The sequence below is a fragment of the Lactuca virosa genome, chromosome 3 (assembly GCF_052849685.1).
Source record: "Lactuca virosa cultivar CGN04683 chromosome 3, Lactuca_virosa_CGN04683_v6, whole genome shotgun sequence".
NCBI classification, from domain to species: domain Eukaryota; kingdom Viridiplantae; phylum Streptophyta; class Magnoliopsida; order Asterales; family Asteraceae; genus Lactuca; species Lactuca virosa.
The window spans coordinates 50451706-50471955 of NC_136428.1; the positions used below are offsets into that span (position 1 = coordinate 50451706).

General features: G+C 32.8%; 3 protein-coding genes across 3 annotated transcripts; all 3 read left to right on the forward strand.

The window, feature by feature from the left end:
• The first annotated feature begins 7929 nt into the window (after positions 1-7929).
• Positions 7930-10544, forward strand: LOC145163494 (uncharacterized). The gene is made up of 6 exons (XM_079082334.1): positions 7930-8037; positions 8303-8426; positions 9542-9611; positions 9713-9780; positions 9889-10004; positions 10518-10544. The coding sequence occupies exons 1-6, from the start codon at positions 7930-7932 to the stop codon at positions 10542-10544; spliced, it is 513 nt and encodes a 170-aa protein (XP_078938460.1).
• A 4769-nt stretch (positions 10545-15313) lies between these two features.
• Positions 15314-16136, forward strand: LOC145163495 (uncharacterized). The gene is made up of 4 exons (XM_079082335.1): positions 15314-15439; positions 15527-15676; positions 15772-15908; positions 16013-16136. Exons 1-4 carry the CDS (start codon positions 15314-15316, stop codon positions 16134-16136), a joined length of 537 nt encoding a protein of 178 aa, XP_078938461.1.
• Positions 16137-17476: 1340 nt separating this feature from the next.
• Positions 17477-18857, forward strand: LOC145163496 (uncharacterized). The gene is made up of 5 exons (XM_079082336.1): positions 17477-17679; positions 17855-17924; positions 18026-18093; positions 18202-18317; positions 18831-18857. The coding sequence occupies exons 1-5, from the start codon at positions 17547-17549 to the stop codon at positions 18855-18857; spliced, it is 414 nt and encodes a 137-aa protein (XP_078938462.1). The 5' UTR covers positions 17477-17546.
• Positions 18858-20250: the final 1393 nt, after the last annotated feature.

Genomic DNA, 20250 nt, shown 5'->3' on the forward strand with positions numbered 1-20250 from the left:
TAGTATGTCATCCACATACAATACGAGAAAGCTAACTATACTCCCACTAGCCTTGACAAACACACAGGACTCATCCTCGCTTCTTGAAAATCCAAACTCTTTGACTTTCTCATCAAAACAAAGATTCCATCTGCGAGATGCTTGTTTCAATCCATAAATGGATTTCTCAAGCTTGCACACTCTATTAGGGTACTTTGCATGGACGAAACCTTCTGGAGTACTTTGCATGGACGAAACCTTCTGGCAGACTCATGTAAACATCTTCAGCCAACTTTCCATTAAGGAAAACAGTTTTAACATTAATCTGCCATATTTCATAATCATGAAATGCAGCTATGGCTAGCATAACCCTTATAGATTTGATCTTCGCTACTGGTGAGAAGGTCTTGTCATAGTCAACTCCAGGAGTTTGAGTAAAGCCCTTCGCAATCAATCGCGCCTTATATATGTGTACTTTCCCATCCATGTCGGTCTTCTTCTTGAAGATCCACTTGCACCCAACCGTCTTACGACCTGGTACATTTTCAACCAATTTCCAAACATGATTGTCATACATGGACTGAATCTCACTGTCCATCGCCTCTTTCCACTTAGCAGACTCAGGGCCCGACATGGCTTCCTTGTAGTTGGATGGATCATCCAAATTTACCAGTGTACTATCACTGATAAATTTATCACCTTCCGTAGTAATTTGAAAACCATAAAACTCCGGTGCCATCCTAACTCGAGAGGAACGTCGAAGAGGTAATGACTCGTCAACAGGTTCAATAGGAGTTTCCTCTTCGGGTTGAGTGCTAGTGTTTGAGGTTCCTTCATCACTTAACTCTTGAAGCTCTTCAAGGTCAATTTTCCTCACACTGTCCTCTTGTCATATGAGTTCTCTTTCACAGAAAACCCCTCTCCTCGCAACGAGGACAACATTGTCACTCGGTCTATAGAAGAGATATCCAAAGGACTTCTGTGGGTAGCCGATGAAAATACAATGCTCACTACGAGGTTCGAGCTTGTCGTGAGTCTTCTTACGAAAGCCTCGCAACCCCAAACCTTGATATGTGCCAACGAGGGAACCTTCCCTGTCCACATTTCGTGAGGTGTTTTGGCAACCTTCTCAGTTGGGACTAGATTAAGGATATGGGCAGCAGTCTCTAACGCATACCCCCAGAATGAGATAGGTAACGAAGCTCGACTCATCATTGAACGAACCATGTCCAACAAGGTTCGATTGCGCCTCTCAGCCACACCATTAAGCTGCGGTGTCCTAGGTGGCGTCAATTGTGAAACAATTCCACATTCCTTAAGATAGTCGTGGAACTCAATACTAAGATATTCACCACCTCGATTGGATCAGAGTATCTTTATCTTCCTGCCCAGCTGATTCTCTACTTCTTACTTAAACTCTTTGAACTTTTCAAAGGTTTCCGACTTGTGCTTGATTAAGTAGATATATCTATATCTGCTATGATCATCGGTAAAGGCTACATAGAAGCAGTTAGCATCCCTTGTGGCAGATCTGAAGGGCCCACATATATCAGTGTGTATGAGAACCAACAAACCCTCACCTCTTTCACAAGTACCAGTGAAAGGTGACTTGGTCATCTTCCCAAGTAACAACATTCGCACGTGTCATCCGACTTTAAGTCAAATGTGATGGGTTTTAGATCAAAAATAGTTTCATAAACTTGAAAGATATGGCAACGAAAGACTTTAATTTTGAAATAACATAAACATTTTATACCCACCAAGGATCTTCTTGCAAGTTATAGAAAGATTAAAACACGAACCAAAGAAAAGGTGAAGAAATAACAACCTTTGTAGTTCTTTGGGTCCTCTTGGGAGGCTTGGAAGTTGATGAAGAATGTGGAACCTTTGAGACACCAAGAATGACTCAACTTGATTTAGAATGCTAGTTCTTTGTATAAAACTCTTAAGTTTTAGAACCAAACCCAAGTATGGTTCAAAGAGAGCAAAATGCAAGCATCAAATCTTCAAGTGTTCAAAGCAAGAGAGGAGGAGAGGGAAGAATACTCTCGGCCATAAGCAAGAAGAATGGGGCAAAGCATTCAAGAATGCAAGCCTCATTATGTAGTGTCTTAAAGTGAAGTCTTTACCCATTAGGTACTTCCACTTTAGACAAAAATGTCCCCTTGTCATAATCATGTCCAAGCATGCTTCTAAAGCATGATTTCTTTTGAATAAACTAATGGAAAAGCCATACTTCTCTTCCTTTCATGCAAATCTCGAAATTATGCATAAAAAAACAAGCAAGTCACACTTTTATAAACTCTTTTATAAAATATAAACCTTGTCTTTTAGGAAAAAGACAAAAGGATTCAACTAGTCCAAAAGTTTGTACATGACTTACTAAATCATATCATATGATATATTATGTTACTTGCTAATGAAAATTATTATTTCCATGAAATAAATAATTTCCAATTTAATTATAAGAGTTTTATTGAATATTTATTAAAATCAATTTCTAATAAATAATCAATTGTATCAAGTTGTTGTTAGTGTGACCCATTAGTATCATATGCTATTTAGCAATATCACTTTAATATGACTCTTGAGCATACTAGATATTTCAATCTCCCACTTGCACATGACTCATATTAGACTGATATAGACAGTGGTGAACGTCTAGCAACATTTCACTGTCTCTAAGACCATACGACTGTTTGTGCCATTCTATCAACTCCCAATTCCCAAAAAGCTCAAAGCTACAATTGGTGTATAAGGTAAGTTTATCAGTTATCCCTTTGCTACAGACATCATGTTGAACATGAGATACGGGTCGCAATCAATCTCATTGGTTGTTCAACTTTTGGTAAGGCGCCTTAGATGTTTAACTCTCAACACATAAGAGGAACAAATTCTATCTTGACTACATAAGCCGCTTGTGTAGTTCACACCTTACCCGAAAATGACTTTTATAACTGCCCGGTTAAGGAACAACATTTGACCATTTCAAAGCATAGTACTCCCTACACTTAAGTCCCACTATGTATCTCAGGTATTAAGGATACAAAGATAATACATTTTAATCAAGTATCATTCATGATAGCGATCCATGAGATGATCTTGATGCGGGTCAGTTCAATACTAGTTCTCTGACAAGTACCTATGAAACTTGGTTACAACCACTTGCCTACTTTCATCTAGTGAGAGTCAACCAATCCGATTCATATTAGTCTTACTTCATAATTGCTCCCACAATTATGACCGACTATGAACTTTTAGAATAATAACATTATTCATGGATTAAACATGTTAATAAAGAACACAACAAGTATTAATGTGAGGACTATATCCTAATATATCATAACATTATCTAATAGTCGTTGTTATAATGTTACAATATCCAAATACTAAATCCAAATCAAAAATCCATTTCTAGAATAATAAAGTCTTATAGCTGAAGTGTGACCATTCATACTTAGCTCAAAAGAATGACTTTATCAATGGATATGACAAAATTTAATTTGTGTGAATTCTGTGAATACTATCATCTCCATACTCAACTTTACTCTATGTATAGTTAAATATCTTGGAGAATATGATTGGTGTTCTTTCGTGACATAGAGTCACTTAGCTTGATTAAGTATACTCTCGAAGTCACAAAGATTTCTATGTGATCCTTGAATGGCAGAAATCAACATAGTTTTTCAATGATCCCATTCATCCAATCATATTTGAATTCAACTTCTAAAGTAGTGCATTCTTATTTTGTAGTAGATTATGTCATTATGTTTTGCTTGGACCTCATTCCAACAAAACTTACTATTCATTCCATAATGAAGTCAAAATCCAATTATAATTCATAATTATTTATATCTGTTTAGAAATTAACATCTTGTGTAGCTCTTTCCATAAATATCCTTTCTAAACTGATTGTCTCATATGCATTCTCTTAGTTCTTCTAAAGTACTGTTACGATGCTCTCTTAGTCATCCAATGACTTAACCATGTATTCATTTAGTATCCTATGACATGCTTACAGCATGATCAAATACCATGTCCTATGCATAATATGGCGTAAGTGATGAATTCATTTTCCAAGCAAATAGAATATAAATCATTTCATCTAGTTCAAACCTATGAACTATGTACTTTTGAGGCTAGCTCAAAATGGTGCCATAAGACAATGCCAAGAATTCTCCAAAAGAATCTTGTGTCTTGATCCCTTTCAAGATATTGCCAATATATGTATAAGGACATGAAACTTTTAACATTCATTTTATCTATCCCTTATAGATTTCACATTCCAAGAATGTATCTTCTCCTTCCTAAGTCTTTCATTTTAGAAACACTTTCCGAGTCAAGGTGAAAACGACCTTGCTTAGTCTGAATGTGATTTCAAATGATTAAGTATGTCTCACTCATACAAGATTAGGAATTTCACTATGCCCCCACTAGTTCTTAGTAAACACATATGTTCTATTCATTTTGATATAAAAACATACCTTGTGGTTTTACATAAAATGATGATTGCAACATTGAGATGTTTGCTTTATATCCACAAGTGGACCTCAAGCTCTACACATTTTGTTAGGATAACTTGGATTAAGAAAACCTCCAGGCTAATCTATATAGATATCTTCCTGTATATGTCTATTAAGAAAAGCAGTCTTTCTTGAAATCTATTTACTATATCTCATATTAAGAATATGAATTTACAGTAAATAATATCGTTGTTGATCTAATCATATCTACTCGTGAAAAAGGTTTGATCACAGTCAATGTCATGAGTATGATGAGGACCATATTCAATGACATGAGTATGAGAAAATCCTTTTACTACAAGTTTTGCTTTAAATGTGTATGGTTATCCGTGTAACTTATTCTTTCTAGAAGAATTATTTACTCCTTTTATCCTTGTTATAGGGACAAATTTTAATCAAGCCCATTCTTGATTATCATACATGGATTACATCTCATGTATATGACTCTAAGTCATTTATCAGATTAATAGCATCTTGGTATTTGTTGGTTTTTCCAGAAACCATCAATAAAAGCTCATCAATGAGAGATTCCACACTTCTCAAGTCATAGATGATTTCTACCATTAATGCGAACAATTTGTGTTTGTGAATAGCTATTATTCAATTTTAACAATCCTTATTAAAACTAGTGCCAGCTATTACTACACAAGGTTATGGTTCTTGAGCTGCTTCAAGTTCCATGTACCTCCCACTTTCTTTGTCATTAGAAGCTTGCTTTCTACTAACTTAGCTTTCACAAGAATAAGAGGACTTATTCTTGGCGGGTTTGCATATAATAATATAAGCCACATTTAGAGTATTTTACAAATATGTATTTAGTAGATTTTGGGTTTAGAAGCTTTAGTCCAACATCGGCTTCAAATCCACAAAACATTAAGTAAGATGAGGATGGAGCCCTTCCATACTAAATCTTATAAAGTGTTTAATCTACTTATTAGTTGGTGTTTGTATTCAAGATACAATTAATAGTGACTAAAGTATTATCCCAAAAAAAGATTAAAGGACAATATTTCTACCGATTAGAAAGTAAATCATACCAACTAAGATTTAATTAGTCCTTTATTATCATTAAGGCCTTAGATGGTTCTTACTGGTTTGTATCTCAACTTTTGAAATCTTCAACAAGATTTCACAATTATGTTTTACCACGTAAAATATAATTAAAACTACTATAGTTGTTGATAAAGTTGATTTGGTATCTTGTGCTTAATCTCAGACATTCATTAGAAAGGAAGTCATATACCAAAGTGTATAGTTCCTTAATTATTTTCTCTACACCTTAGTGGAAATATCATTAGGAATCCTTTACATATAAATAAGGTTCACATATGTTAAATAAACTACATTATTTGCCTTCAAAGATCCCTTTCTTGAAGTTGGAATATGTGAATGTCATTTATATAATAAGAATAACAATGTCAAAGATGAGTTTGATTTAAAACAACTTTAAATCAAAAGTGCTTTCATATAGAACTTAATTTTATTTACGAAATGTTGATATTTACTTCACAATTCTATTAAGAGATCTAGTCTCATAAATAGAAGTTAATCATTTCATAATATGAATATTATTGTTATGAAAAACGATTGAGTAAATTATCAAACATTTGAATAAAATAACTGAGACATAAATTTAGACATGCTAAAATTCAAACATATATTGTTCTAAAACAAATATTTTTTTACAGTACAAGTAATTTATGTTCTAGGCATAAATAATAAACTAAACTCCGAGAGTGTAGTTTCAACTTGATTGTGCTCTGCTGGTACTCTTCAGTAAATATATGTAAGCCATTTACAAATATTAGATTAACATTTAAGTACCAAGTACCTAAGTGTTATATGAAAAGTATGAGTTCTATCTAGTAGATACAAGAAGTACTAGTCTCTTCCAGATTTTCTTTCCAAATAAGAGGAGTAAATCCTCTCCCAGTGTCCAGTTTCTTCACAAAAGAAACAAGATCCATCTATGTGGGCTTTAGTAGATTTTTTGGGCTTAAAGGTGTTTAGTCCATAAAACATGGGCCTCCGGATCACACAAGGTGATTCTTTTAGCCTTGCATTATTCCAATGTTTAAACTAGCTTTAACTAAAATATCACTGTATTAATTGGAATATTGCTTGACCTGTTATATCATCAGATATATATGTTTAAATTATCCAAGACTTCCTAGAAGTCATGAATAACTATTCCTAGCTTGATTTTAGAAACATCTTAAGCATCACGGTGATGCCTTAACTAGGTATCATGTTCAGGTTCATTGCTCAAAGAAAATAGTTTAGCACCAAGACCTTTAAGTGTATACAATTTCATATCTCTTACGAGATTGTCTCTTAAGACATGAACCCATTCATTGAAGTTGTATCTATTGAACGTTATTGTTTCATTAAGTCATTAAAGAAAATGACAATTCATGATAATGAGAATGGATTATTTAACTACAAAATTTTTAACAAAATTCATTTAGTATTTTCAATATTTAATCTTTAATAATTAATACCCTTTTAGTTTCCAAAAACATTAAAAAGAGATGATTACAAGAGCTGGGAAGAAGGCCTACACACTTGTCATGGGAAGACCAAATCCTTCAAAACTTGCCAACTTTCCAGAGGTAAACTTGACAATCTTGTTGTAAATTATTATCAATTATTTTGTTGTGTGGTTCTGTTATAACTTTATTTCCATTTCTTGCAATAATTATCATCATGGATCCTTCCTGACTATGAAGATTACTAAGGGGATTTTTAGGTAGCTAATCGGTCGGAATTGGAACTCAATGCCATTCCATTTTGGCATTTGGTTGCATATGAGTACAAAATTGAATTTCATTGGAATACCATTTCTGAACCCTATTACTAACAGTAACATCGTAGTATGTTGGTTTTCTCTTTTTCTTATTCATTGTTTAATATATGTTTTGTAATTTGTTTTTATGTGCACTAATATGAATTATTACCTAAAATAAGTTTCATGAAGACGATATTTTTGCAAGTAAGTAATAGCATTTAAAAAAAAGTTTGGTGAAGAAGAAATCTGAAAAGGCCAGTTGGTATATTTGCCACTATTTACATTCCAAATTCGCAACAGATTTACATTCCAGTTCCTTTAAATTCCAATTTTGCAGTGTAATGTCTTCATCTATATCTCTTGAAAAGTAAACACTGAAAAGCTTTGTAAAAAGTCCAAATTCGGGATATGTGTTTTCTTTTGTTCTCCTCTTGAATGTGGTTGCTGTTATAATTGAAACAACAGTATGGCCATAAACCCTTACATTTCACAAGAATTTACTATTAGCTTGTTTTGTTTTTGAATCGATTATTTAACTGATCCTCTAAAGTCAAACTCTTTCTCTCACAGCTTGATATACAAAACAACTATGGTCAGAAATTCTGGCAGAATGTGGAGTTTGTCTTTGGTAAAGAACTCATGAATTATACTAATTCTGATGAAATCCAGCTTCACATTGATCCAGTGCATGCTGAACTGGATGATGAGATTGGTGGCCTCTGCAAACAAGTTAGACAGTTAAAGAATGTAAGTAGCTTTTTTTTTAATACTTACCTTGTGTTCTTATGTTACAATATTATTAACAGGTAGCCACAGAGATTGAGTTAGAAGCCAAGAATCAAAATGAGTTTATAAATCAACTGATATGGAATTAATTATTAATCTAATCCTTGTAGTTTCTTATTTCTTTTTTCCCTTTATGGATTAAGTGGCTGAATGGGTTAAGATCAAAAAGAAATAACTACATATATATCTGAAAATATTGAAATCTATATCCTTTAAAAAAAATTAGACTTTCCCATTAAGTTTTAATTTTTACAAACTTGCCCTCATCTGTCTTTTCCTTCTCATTTTCTCAAATTTTGTTGGACGAATTATGAACTTACAACACTGGCCCTTAAACGTTGATATTGAAAGTATGCTCCTTATATGTTCAATTTTCCCTTTCTTTCTTTCTTATCTTTTTATTTTTTATAATATAACAGTTGTGTTATTTCAGCTTCAATTTTCCCATCCATTTGAATTCAACCCGGTAGATATCGATTATCAATTATATCTCACCATATAATTCCTAGATTTATGGGATTTCTAATAACAAATTTGATTAGACGTGTTTGATCCCATCTATGCCTCGGAACTCTATTGCTTAGATATCCTTTATCACAAAAGATTTCCGATCAAATCGTCCAGTTTGAAAAACTTGTGTAATTGGCCTATAACTTGGTTATAGAAATCGCGAATACACCCCGGCCATCAAAATATAACACTAAGCGGTTAGGTATCCTTTATCCCACTAGTGCATACAAGAGACGTGCAAGTGTTCTTCAAAAGGATTGCATAGATTTGAGGTTTGTAAAAAGGGTCTTTATATGTTTTATAATTCTAGTTTAAAAACATATGATATCATGGTTATTACATGCATATAATAAACCATGGCATCAATTTTCAAAAGAAAATTACATTTTAAAGGTTCTATATAAAAAGCTAGTTTTTATATAATTTGACGCAATTCAATTTCAATAACCGGTATTAAGTTTGAATGCATTTGAATCTTTTATATCTCTAATAAAACTTCATTTTATTACTTGTATATTTGGATTTTGTATATGTTACAAAAATTACTATTTTAAAACTTATAATGGAGTATTTCAAAATTTGCGGTTATTAACGATTTTATAAAACCGGGTTTTATTTTAAAATTAATAACTTGTTACATCTTATGTCCAATTTTGAAAACCCCAAACTCCATGGGATGTTTATTTTTTCCAAAATTATCTTAGCATGTGAAAAACTAATTTATCAACCACACATAATAATTGCTTAAAATAAACAACACAAACATGCATAAAAAAAGATATGTGCATAAACATAACCAACTAATGACATTTTTGTGAGCCAACACAAAAGATGCCAAGTCCATTCCTAAAGGGACAGAAAATCAAATGTTAACAGAAAATCAAATGTTAACAGATACAAAGGGACAGAAAATCATTTTTTTTATCTCTTTATTTATTTTTGGGTAACTTTTCAGTCAGATACGATGCAACAGAAAATCAAATGTTAACAGATACGTCTCAACAACGAAGAATTCTCAAGCATAGGTACTTTTTATCGCTTAACTGTCTGTACAAAAATTGAAAAAACATCTATCTTATTCTTACTACTACTCCAACAGTCTCTCATCTGTATAATGTTTATGCAGATATTACCTAATTGAGAAAGCAAAAGATGCTGAAATTGTAGGAATATTGGTGGCAACACTTGGTGTTGGTATGTTTGTTATATTATATATGAGCTTATCTGTTGTATTTGTTGTATCTGTTACTTGAATAACATAATAATAAAGATGTTATTTTGATTGATTTGTTGTATATGCAGCTGGATATCTAAGTATGATCCATCAAATAAAAGAGATGATTACAAGAGCTGGGAAGAAGGCCTACACACTTGTCATGGGAAGACCAAATCCTTCAAAACTTGCCAACTTTCCAGAGGTAAACTTGACAATCTTGTTGTAAATTATTATCAATTATTTTGTTGTGTGGTTCTGTTATAACTTTATTTCCATTTCTTGCAATAATTATCATCATGGATCCTTCCTGACTATGAAGATTACTAAGGGGATTTTTAGGTAGCTAATCGGTCGGAATTGGAACTCAATGCCATTCCATTTTGGCATTTGGTTGCATATGAGTACAAAATTGAATTTCATTGGAATACCATTTCTGAACCCTATTACTAACAGTAACATCGTAGTATGTTGGTTTTCTCTTTTTCTTATTCATTGTTTAATATATGTTTTGTAATTTGTTTTTATGTGCACTAATATGAATTATTACCTAAAATAAGTTTCATGAAGACGATATTTTTGCAAGTAAGTAATAGCATTTAAAAAAAAGTTTGGTGAAGAAGAAATCTGAAAAGGCCAGTTGGTATATTTGCCACTATTTACATTCCAAATTCGCAACAGATTTACATTCCAGTTCCTTTAAATTCCAATTTTGCAGTGTAATGTCTTCATCTATATCTCTTGAAAAGTAAACACTGAAAAGCTTTGTAAAAAGTCCAAATTCGGGATATGTGTTTTCTTTTGTTCTCCTCTTGAATGTGGTTGCTGTTATAATTGAAACAACAGTATGGCCATAAACCCTTACATTTCACAAGAATTTACTATTAGCTTGTTTTGTTTTTGAATCGATTATTTAACTGATCCTCTAAAGTCAAACTCTTTCTCTCACAGCTTGATATACAAAACAACTATGGTCAGAAATTCTGGCAGAATGTGGAGTTTGTCTTTGGTAAAGAACTCATGAATTATACTAATTCTGATGAAATCCAGCTTCACATTGATCCAGTGCATGCTGAACTGGATGATGAGATTGGTGGCCTCTGCAAACAAGTTAGACAGTTAAAGAATGTAAGTAGCTTTTTTTTTAATACTTACCTTGTGTTCTTATGTTACAATATTATTAACAGGTAGCCACAGAGATTGAGTTAGAAGCCAAGAATCAAAATGAGTTTATAAATCAACTGATATGGAATTAATTATTAATCTAATCCTTGTAGTTTCTTATTTCTTTTTTCCCTTTATGGATTAAGTGGCTGAATGGGTTAAGATCAAAAAGAAATAACTACATATATATCTGAAAATATTGAAATCTATATCCTTTAAAAAAAATTAGACTTTCCCATTAAGTTTTAATTTTTACAAACTTGCCCTCATCTGTCTTTTCCTTCTCATTTTCTCAAATTTTGTTGGACGAATTATGAACTTACAACACTGGCCCTTAAACGTTGATATTGAAAGTATGCTCCTTATATGTTCAATTTTCCCTTTCTTTCTTTCTTATCTTTTTATTTTTTATAATATAACAGTTGTGTTATTTCAGCTTCAATTTTCCCATCCATTTGAATTCAACCCGGTAGATATCGATTATCAATTATATCTCACCATATAATTCCTAGATTTATGGGATTTCTAATAACAAATTTGATTAGACGTGTTTGATCCCATCTATGCCTCGGAACTCTATTGCTTAGATATCCTTTATCACAAAAGATTTCCGATCAAATCGTCCAGTTTGAAAAACTTGTGTAATTGGCCTATAACTTGGTTATAGAAATCGCGAATACACCCCGGCCATCAAAATATAACACTAAGCGGTTAGGTATCCTTTATCCCACTAGTGCATACAAGAGACGTGCAAGTGTTCTTCAAAAGGATTGCATAGATTTGAGGTTTGTAAAAAGGGTCTTTATATGTTTTATAATTCTAGTTTAAAAACATATGATATCATGGTTATTACATGCATATAATAAACCATGGCATCAATTTTCAAAAGAAAATTACATTTTAAAGGTTCTATATAAAAAGCTAGTTTTTATATAATTTGACGCAATTCAATTTCAATAACCGGTATTAAGTTTGAATGCATTTGAATCTTTTATATCTCTAATAAAACTTCATTTTATTACTTGTATATTTGGATTTTGTATATGTTACAAAAATTACTATTTTAAAACTTATAATGGAGTATTTCAAAATTTGCGGTTATTAACGATTTTATAAAACCGGGTTTTATTTTAAAATTAATAACTTGTTACATCTTATGTCCAATTTTGAAAACCCCAAACTCCATGGGATGTTTATTTTTTCCAAAATTATCTTAGCATGTGAAAAACTAATTTATCAACCACACATAATAATTGCTTAAAATAAACAACACAAACATGCATAAAAAAAGATATGTGCATAAACATAACCAACTAATGACATTTTTGTGAGCCAACACAAAAGATGCCAAGTCCATTCCTAAAGGGACATTTAAGGGGACCAAAATCTTCTTCTAATGTTGTTGTAGAAGCTCCCACTTGAGTAAACACCCATTGCTTGCAAAAGGTTTGAAAAGCTTCTTTAAAGAAAAGACTGCAGCTATTATGACACTTTTCAGAAAGTGTCATCTTTATGTTCAGCACATGTGTAGCATTCATGACACTTTTCAGAAGGTGTCATCTTTCTGCCCAGCACATGTATGAACTCGAAAATTGCCCTTTTGTCTTCAAAAAAGGGCTCCAACTTCATTTCTTGTTGTATCTTTGTACACATAAATTATTTCTAAAAACTAATCTATTACTTTACAAAAATAAACAAGAAAAAACTAATATATTTAATTATTACATACCATATGAATAAATAAATTATTACAACCATTTGTACAACAACATAACAACACATTGGTCATTGGCTAGTTTATGCACATCATATATCAACATATACATAAAACAACCTTTGTTTTTCTAAGACAACTTTAAATGACAAAAGATGCATGAAACTTTTGTCACATTAATTAACAATTAAAAGTTGTCAAAGAAAATATGTATGAACTTATTTTTTATACAAAAACAAGTTATCCATATTCTCCAAAAACCAAGATTTCCAAAAAAAAAAAAAAAAATCTAACCAAACTTGCAAGATGGCTCTGATACCAATTGATGGGTTTTAGATCAAAAATAGTTTCATAAACTTGAAAGATATGGCAACGGAAGACTTTAATTTTGAAATAACATAAACATTTTATACCCACCAAGGATCTTCTTGCAAGTTATAGAAAGATTAAAACACAAACCAAAGAAGAGGCGAAGAAATAACAAACTTTGTAGTTCTTTAGGTCCTCTTGGGAGGCTTGGAAGTTGATGAAAAATGTGGAACCTTTGAGACACCAACAATGACTCAACTTGATATAGAATGCTAGTTCTTTGTATAAAACTCTTAAGTTTTAGAACCAAACCCAAGTATGGTTCAAAGAGAGCAAAATGCAAGCATCAAATCTTCAAGGGTTCAAAGCAAGAGAAGAGAGGAAGAAAGGGAAGAATGCTCTCGGCCATAAGCAAGAAGAATGGGGCAAAGCATTCAAGAATGCAAGCCTCATTATATAGTGTCTTAAAGTGAAGTCTTTACCCATTAGGTACTTCCACTTTAGACAAAAATGTCCCCTTGTCATAATCATGTCCAAGCATGCTTCTAAAGCATGATTTCTTTTGAATAAACTAATGGAAAAGCCATACTTCTCTTCCTTTCATGCAAATCTCGAAATTATACATAAAAAAAAGAAAGAAAGTCAAACTTTTATAAACTCTTTTATAAAATATAAACCTTGTCTTTTAGGAAAAAGACAAAAGGATTCAACTAGTCCAAAAGTTTGTACATGACTTAATAAATCATACCATATGATATATTATGTTACTTGCTAATGAAAATTATTATTTCCATGAAATAAATAATTTCCAATTTAATTATAAGAGTTTTATTGAATATTTATTAAAATCAATTTCTAATAAATAATCAATTGTATCAAATTGTTGTTAGTGTGACCCATTAGTATCATATGTTATTTAGCAATATCACTTTAATATGACTCTTGAGCATACTAGATCTTTCAAAATGACTCCAACACTTCATCCTTTTGGAGTTGGGCTATGCGCTTCTTGTTGAAATGTCCAAGACGACAATGCCACAAACATGCTTTCTCCAAACCATTGGACGAATCAATATGCAATACATTATTTCCAAAGTTGTCTAAAACCATCACAGTTTCATATATACCATTACAAGGCAATGCTTCAAAATAAAAAATATCATTATAAAAAGCATTAATAGAACCAATTTCATTATTAAATGAAAATCTAAAACCTTGTTTATACAAACCATGAAAATAAATAATTTTTCTTGCCATATCTGACGAGTAGCAACAATTATTCAAATATACCTCTAACCCACTACTAAGCAATAAAAAATAACTCCAATTTTGGTGACAGACGATGCTTTCGTATTCCCCATGATCAGGTTCATCTTCCCGTGCTCCACATCCCTACTTCTTTTTAGACCCTGCAAATCAGAACAAATGTGAAAACCACATCCTGTATCAAGGACCCAAGAATTAGCATGTGATGAGTTATTAGATAGAATAGTGTAACACTACAAGAAAAAGACCCTTTTACGACGTGCAAACCACGACACTCATTGATTTATGTTACGCAAAAGAGAGTGACATTAAAAAAGTGTCATCTCTTCAAAAACTTTAAGGATTTAGGTCATGCATTATTCCGTGCCCTTAAATTAGTGTCATAAGAAAAAAAAATTAAAACACGGAGGGCGCTGTATCTTAAATGCGCGTCCTCTATAGGTGTCGCTTTATAATTTTAATGAAGGCACGTTTAGTAGATAGGGGGGAAATGAAATCCCCAAAAAATTAAAAGCCCGCCTGTTGCGTCTCCTCCTTCTCCTTTTCCTTCGTGTGTTCTCCTCCTTCTCCTTCTTGTGCTTTCCATTTTGTTTATCTCAAACCCTGCTTGAATTTCACCATATAATTTATCCTCTCCACCAGCCGACAACCTTCATTCTCTCCTTCTCCTTTTCTCTACAAAGCCTAATCCGCCTCCACCACTACTGAATCCCTTTTGTTTATCCTTAAGGAATAACACAACCAAGCTCGTATCTCAAATCAAGTACTCCGCCGTGGAGTTAACCCCGACACGTCAGATGAAGCTTGATACTCTCTCCAGAGCTCTCCGTGACGGCCTTGAACTCGTTGGAAAATTCCTCGTCTCCATCCGTTGGAACATCTACAAGAACCTATAGTTGTCGCGGAAGATGGAGAAGGTCGAGAAGAAGATATTGAGGTTCTTACAGAGCCCTCTTCGGGATCAAGTCCTCGCTAACGTGCATCACGTGAGATTCGAGACCACCGAGTGGTTTGATCGACTTGAGGGCTCCGCTCGGAGGCTGGAGTAGCGGATCGGGTCCATGAAAATCGGAAGAGGCGGTGAAGGATGGTGGTTGGAGGAGGCGATAAATAAGATGAACGAGGAGGAGCAATATGAGGGTAGTTGGAAAAGGTTGGAATGGAGCTGGGGAAGAGGAAAGTTAAAGGTATTCTTCGCTCCTAACTTCCTTTTCCTTTTTTTTTGTTGCCTCTAAAGTGTTCGACGAAATGCTTCTATGGTGTTTCTGTTTCAGCTTGACAACCAGCTTCCTTTGACATATATGCATGTGCTTTTGACACCTGAAGAAGCCTCTGATATGAATCACCCTGTTTTCAAAATGACAATTACAACATGCAATGAGACCCCTGATGGTATCCAGGTCTACCCATACCTCTACATACGGGTAATCAGCGAGTCCCTTGTTGTCTTTAAACTTCCCTATATATATGGAAGGTAGTTCTAATACATAATAAAGTTTTGTTGTTAATATTATTGTAGGTAACTGACAAAATTTGGAGGATAAACATTCATGAGCCAATCATCTGGGCTTCGGTAGAGTTCTTCAGAAATGTTCAACTTGATCGTCTCCCCCAAACATTAAGTGTGGCACAAGTTGATCCAGAGATCCGTGTCAAGTAATAAATCTTCTATATGGACTTATTGTTAACAATACATGTAATATTAGGTTAGTTGTGGCTGTGCAAACAAAATGCTAACACCATCTTTTTCCTTTTTACAGTCTAATAGATGTTTCAGAAGTCCGGCTAAAATTATCCTTGGAAACTGCACCGGCTCAAAGACCTGATGGTGTTTTAGGTGTATGGAGTCCCATACTCTCAGCAATTGGGAATGCATTCAAATAGGTAGTTTTTTATTATATTATTTTGTCCCCATAAGGATGCCCCACTGCAAGTCGGTAGTGGTCTAAACATAACAAATAGATCAATAAAGAAAAGATAAAAAGACCAAACTGCCCTTTTGGGTCGCAGTTAGTTATCTGGAAACTGCATCTAGCTAGAACCTAGTTTGTTTCTGAATTTTGTTAATGGACTTTTATTTCTGATCAATATTGATGTGTATTCCAGATTTACAACAAGGTCTCATGCCCCCATTATCTGTTTCGTGATTCAAGAACCTTTGTTTTTTTTATCATTGTTTTTATCCACGTTTCATGACAAATTTGTATCCTCACACATATCTATTTACGTATTTGTATATAGTATACATGTGCATTTATTCTGTGTGACAAGATTAGAACCCTCAAAAACTCTCATCTTGAAAGTTGTGGTCACTGCCGATTTTTTATGCTTTAATGAAGCTTTTTATAAATTATATTAATAGGTTTTTTTTGGTTCTTGCTGAACAAATTATTCTGACTCCTTCATGCCTCTCTTCTTTTATAGGTCGTCACTCCAATTGCACCCCTTAGCCAACAGGTAAATCTATAAACTTTATAATCAATGATGCATTCTGTTTACTCTTTATCATTTTGCCATGTTTGTACTCTGATCACAAATATGTAAAAGCTAATACTGATCTAGCATAGTTTCATTATTGTAAATATTTCTAAGGAAATAGGGTTGTTGATAGCTTATTGTGTGGGAAACGTGCTTATATATTTCTGTTAATACAAATAAGATTAACAAAGAGTAAAGACATTAAAAATTTATAAATGACTATTTTACCCTTCCTGGCATTCTAAATGACTAAAAAACTTGTGAAAGAACACCAGATTTTGTATACTGTTAACTTATTTTTGAAATCCTCAGAAACATGTGCGCCATTATCATGGCCAACAAGAATGATGATTGCTTTTGGGGAAGCAAAAGGCTTAGCCTTCCTTCACAATGCTGAACAACCCGTAATCTATGGAGACTTCAAGACTTCCAACAATTGCAAATTTATAGTGTTTGTGCTTTTTTATCTTGTTCTTGTCCGATCGAGTACCTTCAATTATGATTGGGAGCTGACAATCATATGATAAATGTCCAGGAAAATGATTTAAATCAACTCACGCATGAAAACACTCAAATAATATATAAAACAGGAACAAAAGAAATCAAGAATTAGGATGCGAAGATAATCTTATCATGATTTAGGGTTTTATATTCTAATGTCCTTTTTGCAAGTTTAATCTTAATCTTATCATGATTTAGGGTTCTAAATTTCCATTCAGTTTCATTCTTTGTTCCTTCAGTTCAATGGCATCTAGTTCTCACAAAGGCAGCAATTACTATGGTGCTGCTTCATATAGATCAAGGTATTTCTGAATTATGATTCTATATCATTTTAACAAGTCAATAGAAAAGTTCCCCTTTTATATGGATGACTACTCATTGTGTTTTATCGGGCCTGATAATTCAGCTTTTGCGAATCTTGTACTTACCTTCAATGCTTGTGAAATAGGTACTCAAATACTTTTTGTGTCCCAACTCCCAACTATAAAGTCGGGACAGGGATTGGGGACTGGCTCTCAATCTCTTATACCTTTAAGCAACTAATTATATGATTATGATTATTTTTTCTTCCGATAATTAGTCATTTTTTTTATCTCTTTATTTATTTTTGGGTAACTTTTCAGTCAGATACGATGCAACAGAAAATCAAATGTTAACAGATACGTCTCAACAACGAAGAATTCTCAAGCATAGGTACTTTTTATCGCTTAACTGTCTGTACAAAAATTGAAAAAACATCTATCTTATTCTTACTACTACTCCAACAGTCTCTCATCTGTATAATGTTTATGCAGATATTACCTAATTGAGAAAGCAAAAGATGCTGAAATTGTAGGAATATTGGTGGCAACACTTGGTGTTGGTATGTTTGTTATATTATATATGAGCTTATCTGTTGTATTTGTTGTATCTGTTACTTGAATAACATAATAATAAAGATGTTATTTTGATTGATTTGTTGTATATGCAGCTGGATATCTAAGTATGATCCATCAAATAAAAGAGATGATTACAAGAGCTGGGAAGAAGGCCTACACACTTGTCATGGGAAGACCAAATCCTTCAAAACTTGCCAACTTTCCAGAGGTAAACTTGACAATCTTGTTGTAAATTATTATCAATTATTTTGTTGTGTGGTTCTGTTATAACTTTATTTCCATTTCTTGCAATAATTATCATCATGGATCCTTCCTGACTATGAAGATTACTAAGGGGATTTTTAGGTAGCTAATCGGTCGGAATTGGAACTCAATGCCATTCCATTTTGGCATTTGGTTGCATATGAGTACAAAATTGAATTTCATTGGAATACCATTTCTGAACCCTATTACTAACAGTAACATCGTAGTATGTTGGTTTTCTCTTTTTCTTATTCATTGTTTAATATATGTTTTGTAATTTGTTTTTATGTGCACTAATATGAATTATTACCTAAAATAAGTTTCATGAAGACGATATTTTTGCAAGTAAGTAATAGCATTTAAAAAAAAGTTTGGTGAAGAAGAAATCTGAAAAGGCCAGTTGGTATATTTGCCACTATTTACATTCCAAATTCGCAACAGATTTACATTCCAGTTCCTTTAAATTCCAATTTTGCAGTGTAATGTCTTCATCTATATCTCTTGAAAAGTAAACACTGAAAAGCTTTGTAAAAAGTCCAAATTCGGGATATGTGTTTTCTTTTGTTCTCCTCTTGAATGTGGTTGCTGTTATAATTGAAACAACAGTATGGCCATAAACCCTTACATTTCACAAGAATTTACTATTAGCTTGTTTTGTTTTTGAATCGATTATTTAACTGATCCTCTAAAGTCAAACTCTTTCTCTCACAGCTTGATATACAAAACAACTATGGTCAGAAATTCTGGCAGAATGTGGAGTTTGTCTTTGGTAAAGAACTCATGAATTATACTAATTCTGATGAAATCCAGCTTCACATTGATCCAGTGCATGCTGAACTGGATGATGAGATTGGTGGCCTCTGCAAACAAGTTAGACAGTTAAAGAATGTAAGTAGCTTTTTTTTTAATACTTACCTTGTGTTCTTATGTTACAATATTATTAACAGGTAGCCACAGAGATTGAGTTAGAAGCCAAGAATCAAAATGAGTTTATAAATCAACTGATATGGAATTAATTATTAATCTAATCCTTGTAGTTTCTTATTTCTTTTTTCCCTTTATGGATTAAGTGGCTGAATGGGTTAAGATCAAAAAGAAATAACTACATATATATCTGAAAATATTGAAATCTATATCCTTTAAAAAAAATTAGACTTTCCCATTAAGTTTTAATTTTTACAAACTTGCCCTCATCTGTCTTTTCCTTCTCATTTTCTCAAATTTTGTTGGACGAATTATGAACTTACAACACTGGCCCTTAAACGTTGATATTGAAAGTATGCTCCTTATATGTTCAATTTTCCCTTTCTTTCTTTCTTATCTTTTTATTTTTTATAATATAACAGTTGTGTTATTTCAGCTTAAATCCCTACATTATAAATTTGCTTAATTAGGTTTGTATAAAACATGTGGTTGCAGGAATCCCTTAAGAAGTGTTGTAGCCAGCTTGTTTTCCTTGTATGGTTCATTCGTGTAAGAAACATCCGCTCACCCTTTTGGTGGTTGCAGGAATAACTTCTAACTTCTAACAATCTGACTACATTTCTTAATGGAACCCGGAACACCACAAAGTTATCTGCTATCGATACACACTTATGCAAATATTTTCAATGCAGAGCAGGTTTTAATGGAACCCGGAACACCACATGGATCAAATATCATATCTCAAGTGCGGTCCCACATTCTTTGGATGGAGAAAAGGGTAATTTCGTCTTTTACAACTAAAATTCCATGTTTGATTCTTCTAATAATTATATTAGCATATTAATTTTTTGACTTTTATTTGATTAGGTCACAAGAATTATCGGAGCAGGGGTTCATTAGTCTTAAAGAATTATGAAAGGCAAGATGCAACTCTACTTAGTTGGAATTTGATGTTTAACATCTTTGTGTATATC

Coding starts and splice junctions, on each gene's coding strand:
- LOC145163494 (XM_079082334.1), top strand. CDS start 7,930: ATGAATTATACTAATTCTGATGAAATCCAGCTTCACATTGATCCAGTG. Junction 8,038..8,302: donor AAGTTAGACAGTTAAAGAAT/GTAAGTAGCTTT, acceptor AAAAAAAATTAG/ACTTTCCCATTAAGTTTTAA. Junction 10,005..10,517: donor AACTTGCCAACTTTCCAGAG/GTAAACTTGACA, acceptor CCAATTTTGCAG/TGTAATGTCTTCATCTATAT.
- LOC145163495 (XM_079082335.1), top strand. CDS start 15,314: ATGAAAATCGGAAGAGGCGGTGAAGGATGGTGGTTGGAGGAGGCGATA. Junction 15,440..15,526: donor GGGGAAGAGGAAAGTTAAAG/GTATTCTTCGCT, acceptor TTTCTGTTTCAG/CTTGACAACCAGCTTCCTTT. Junction 15,677..15,771: donor ACCCATACCTCTACATACGG/GTAATCAGCGAG, acceptor ATATTATTGTAG/GTAACTGACAAAATTTGGAG.
- LOC145163496 (XM_079082336.1), top strand. CDS start 17,547: ATGATTCTATATCATTTTAACAAGTCAATAGAAAAGTTCCCCTTTTAT. Junction 17,680..17,854: donor CTTCAATGCTTGTGAAATAG/GTACTCAAATAC, acceptor GTAACTTTTCAG/TCAGATACGATGCAACAGAA. Junction 17,925..18,025: donor CGAAGAATTCTCAAGCATAG/GTACTTTTTATC, acceptor ATGTTTATGCAG/ATATTACCTAATTGAGAAAG.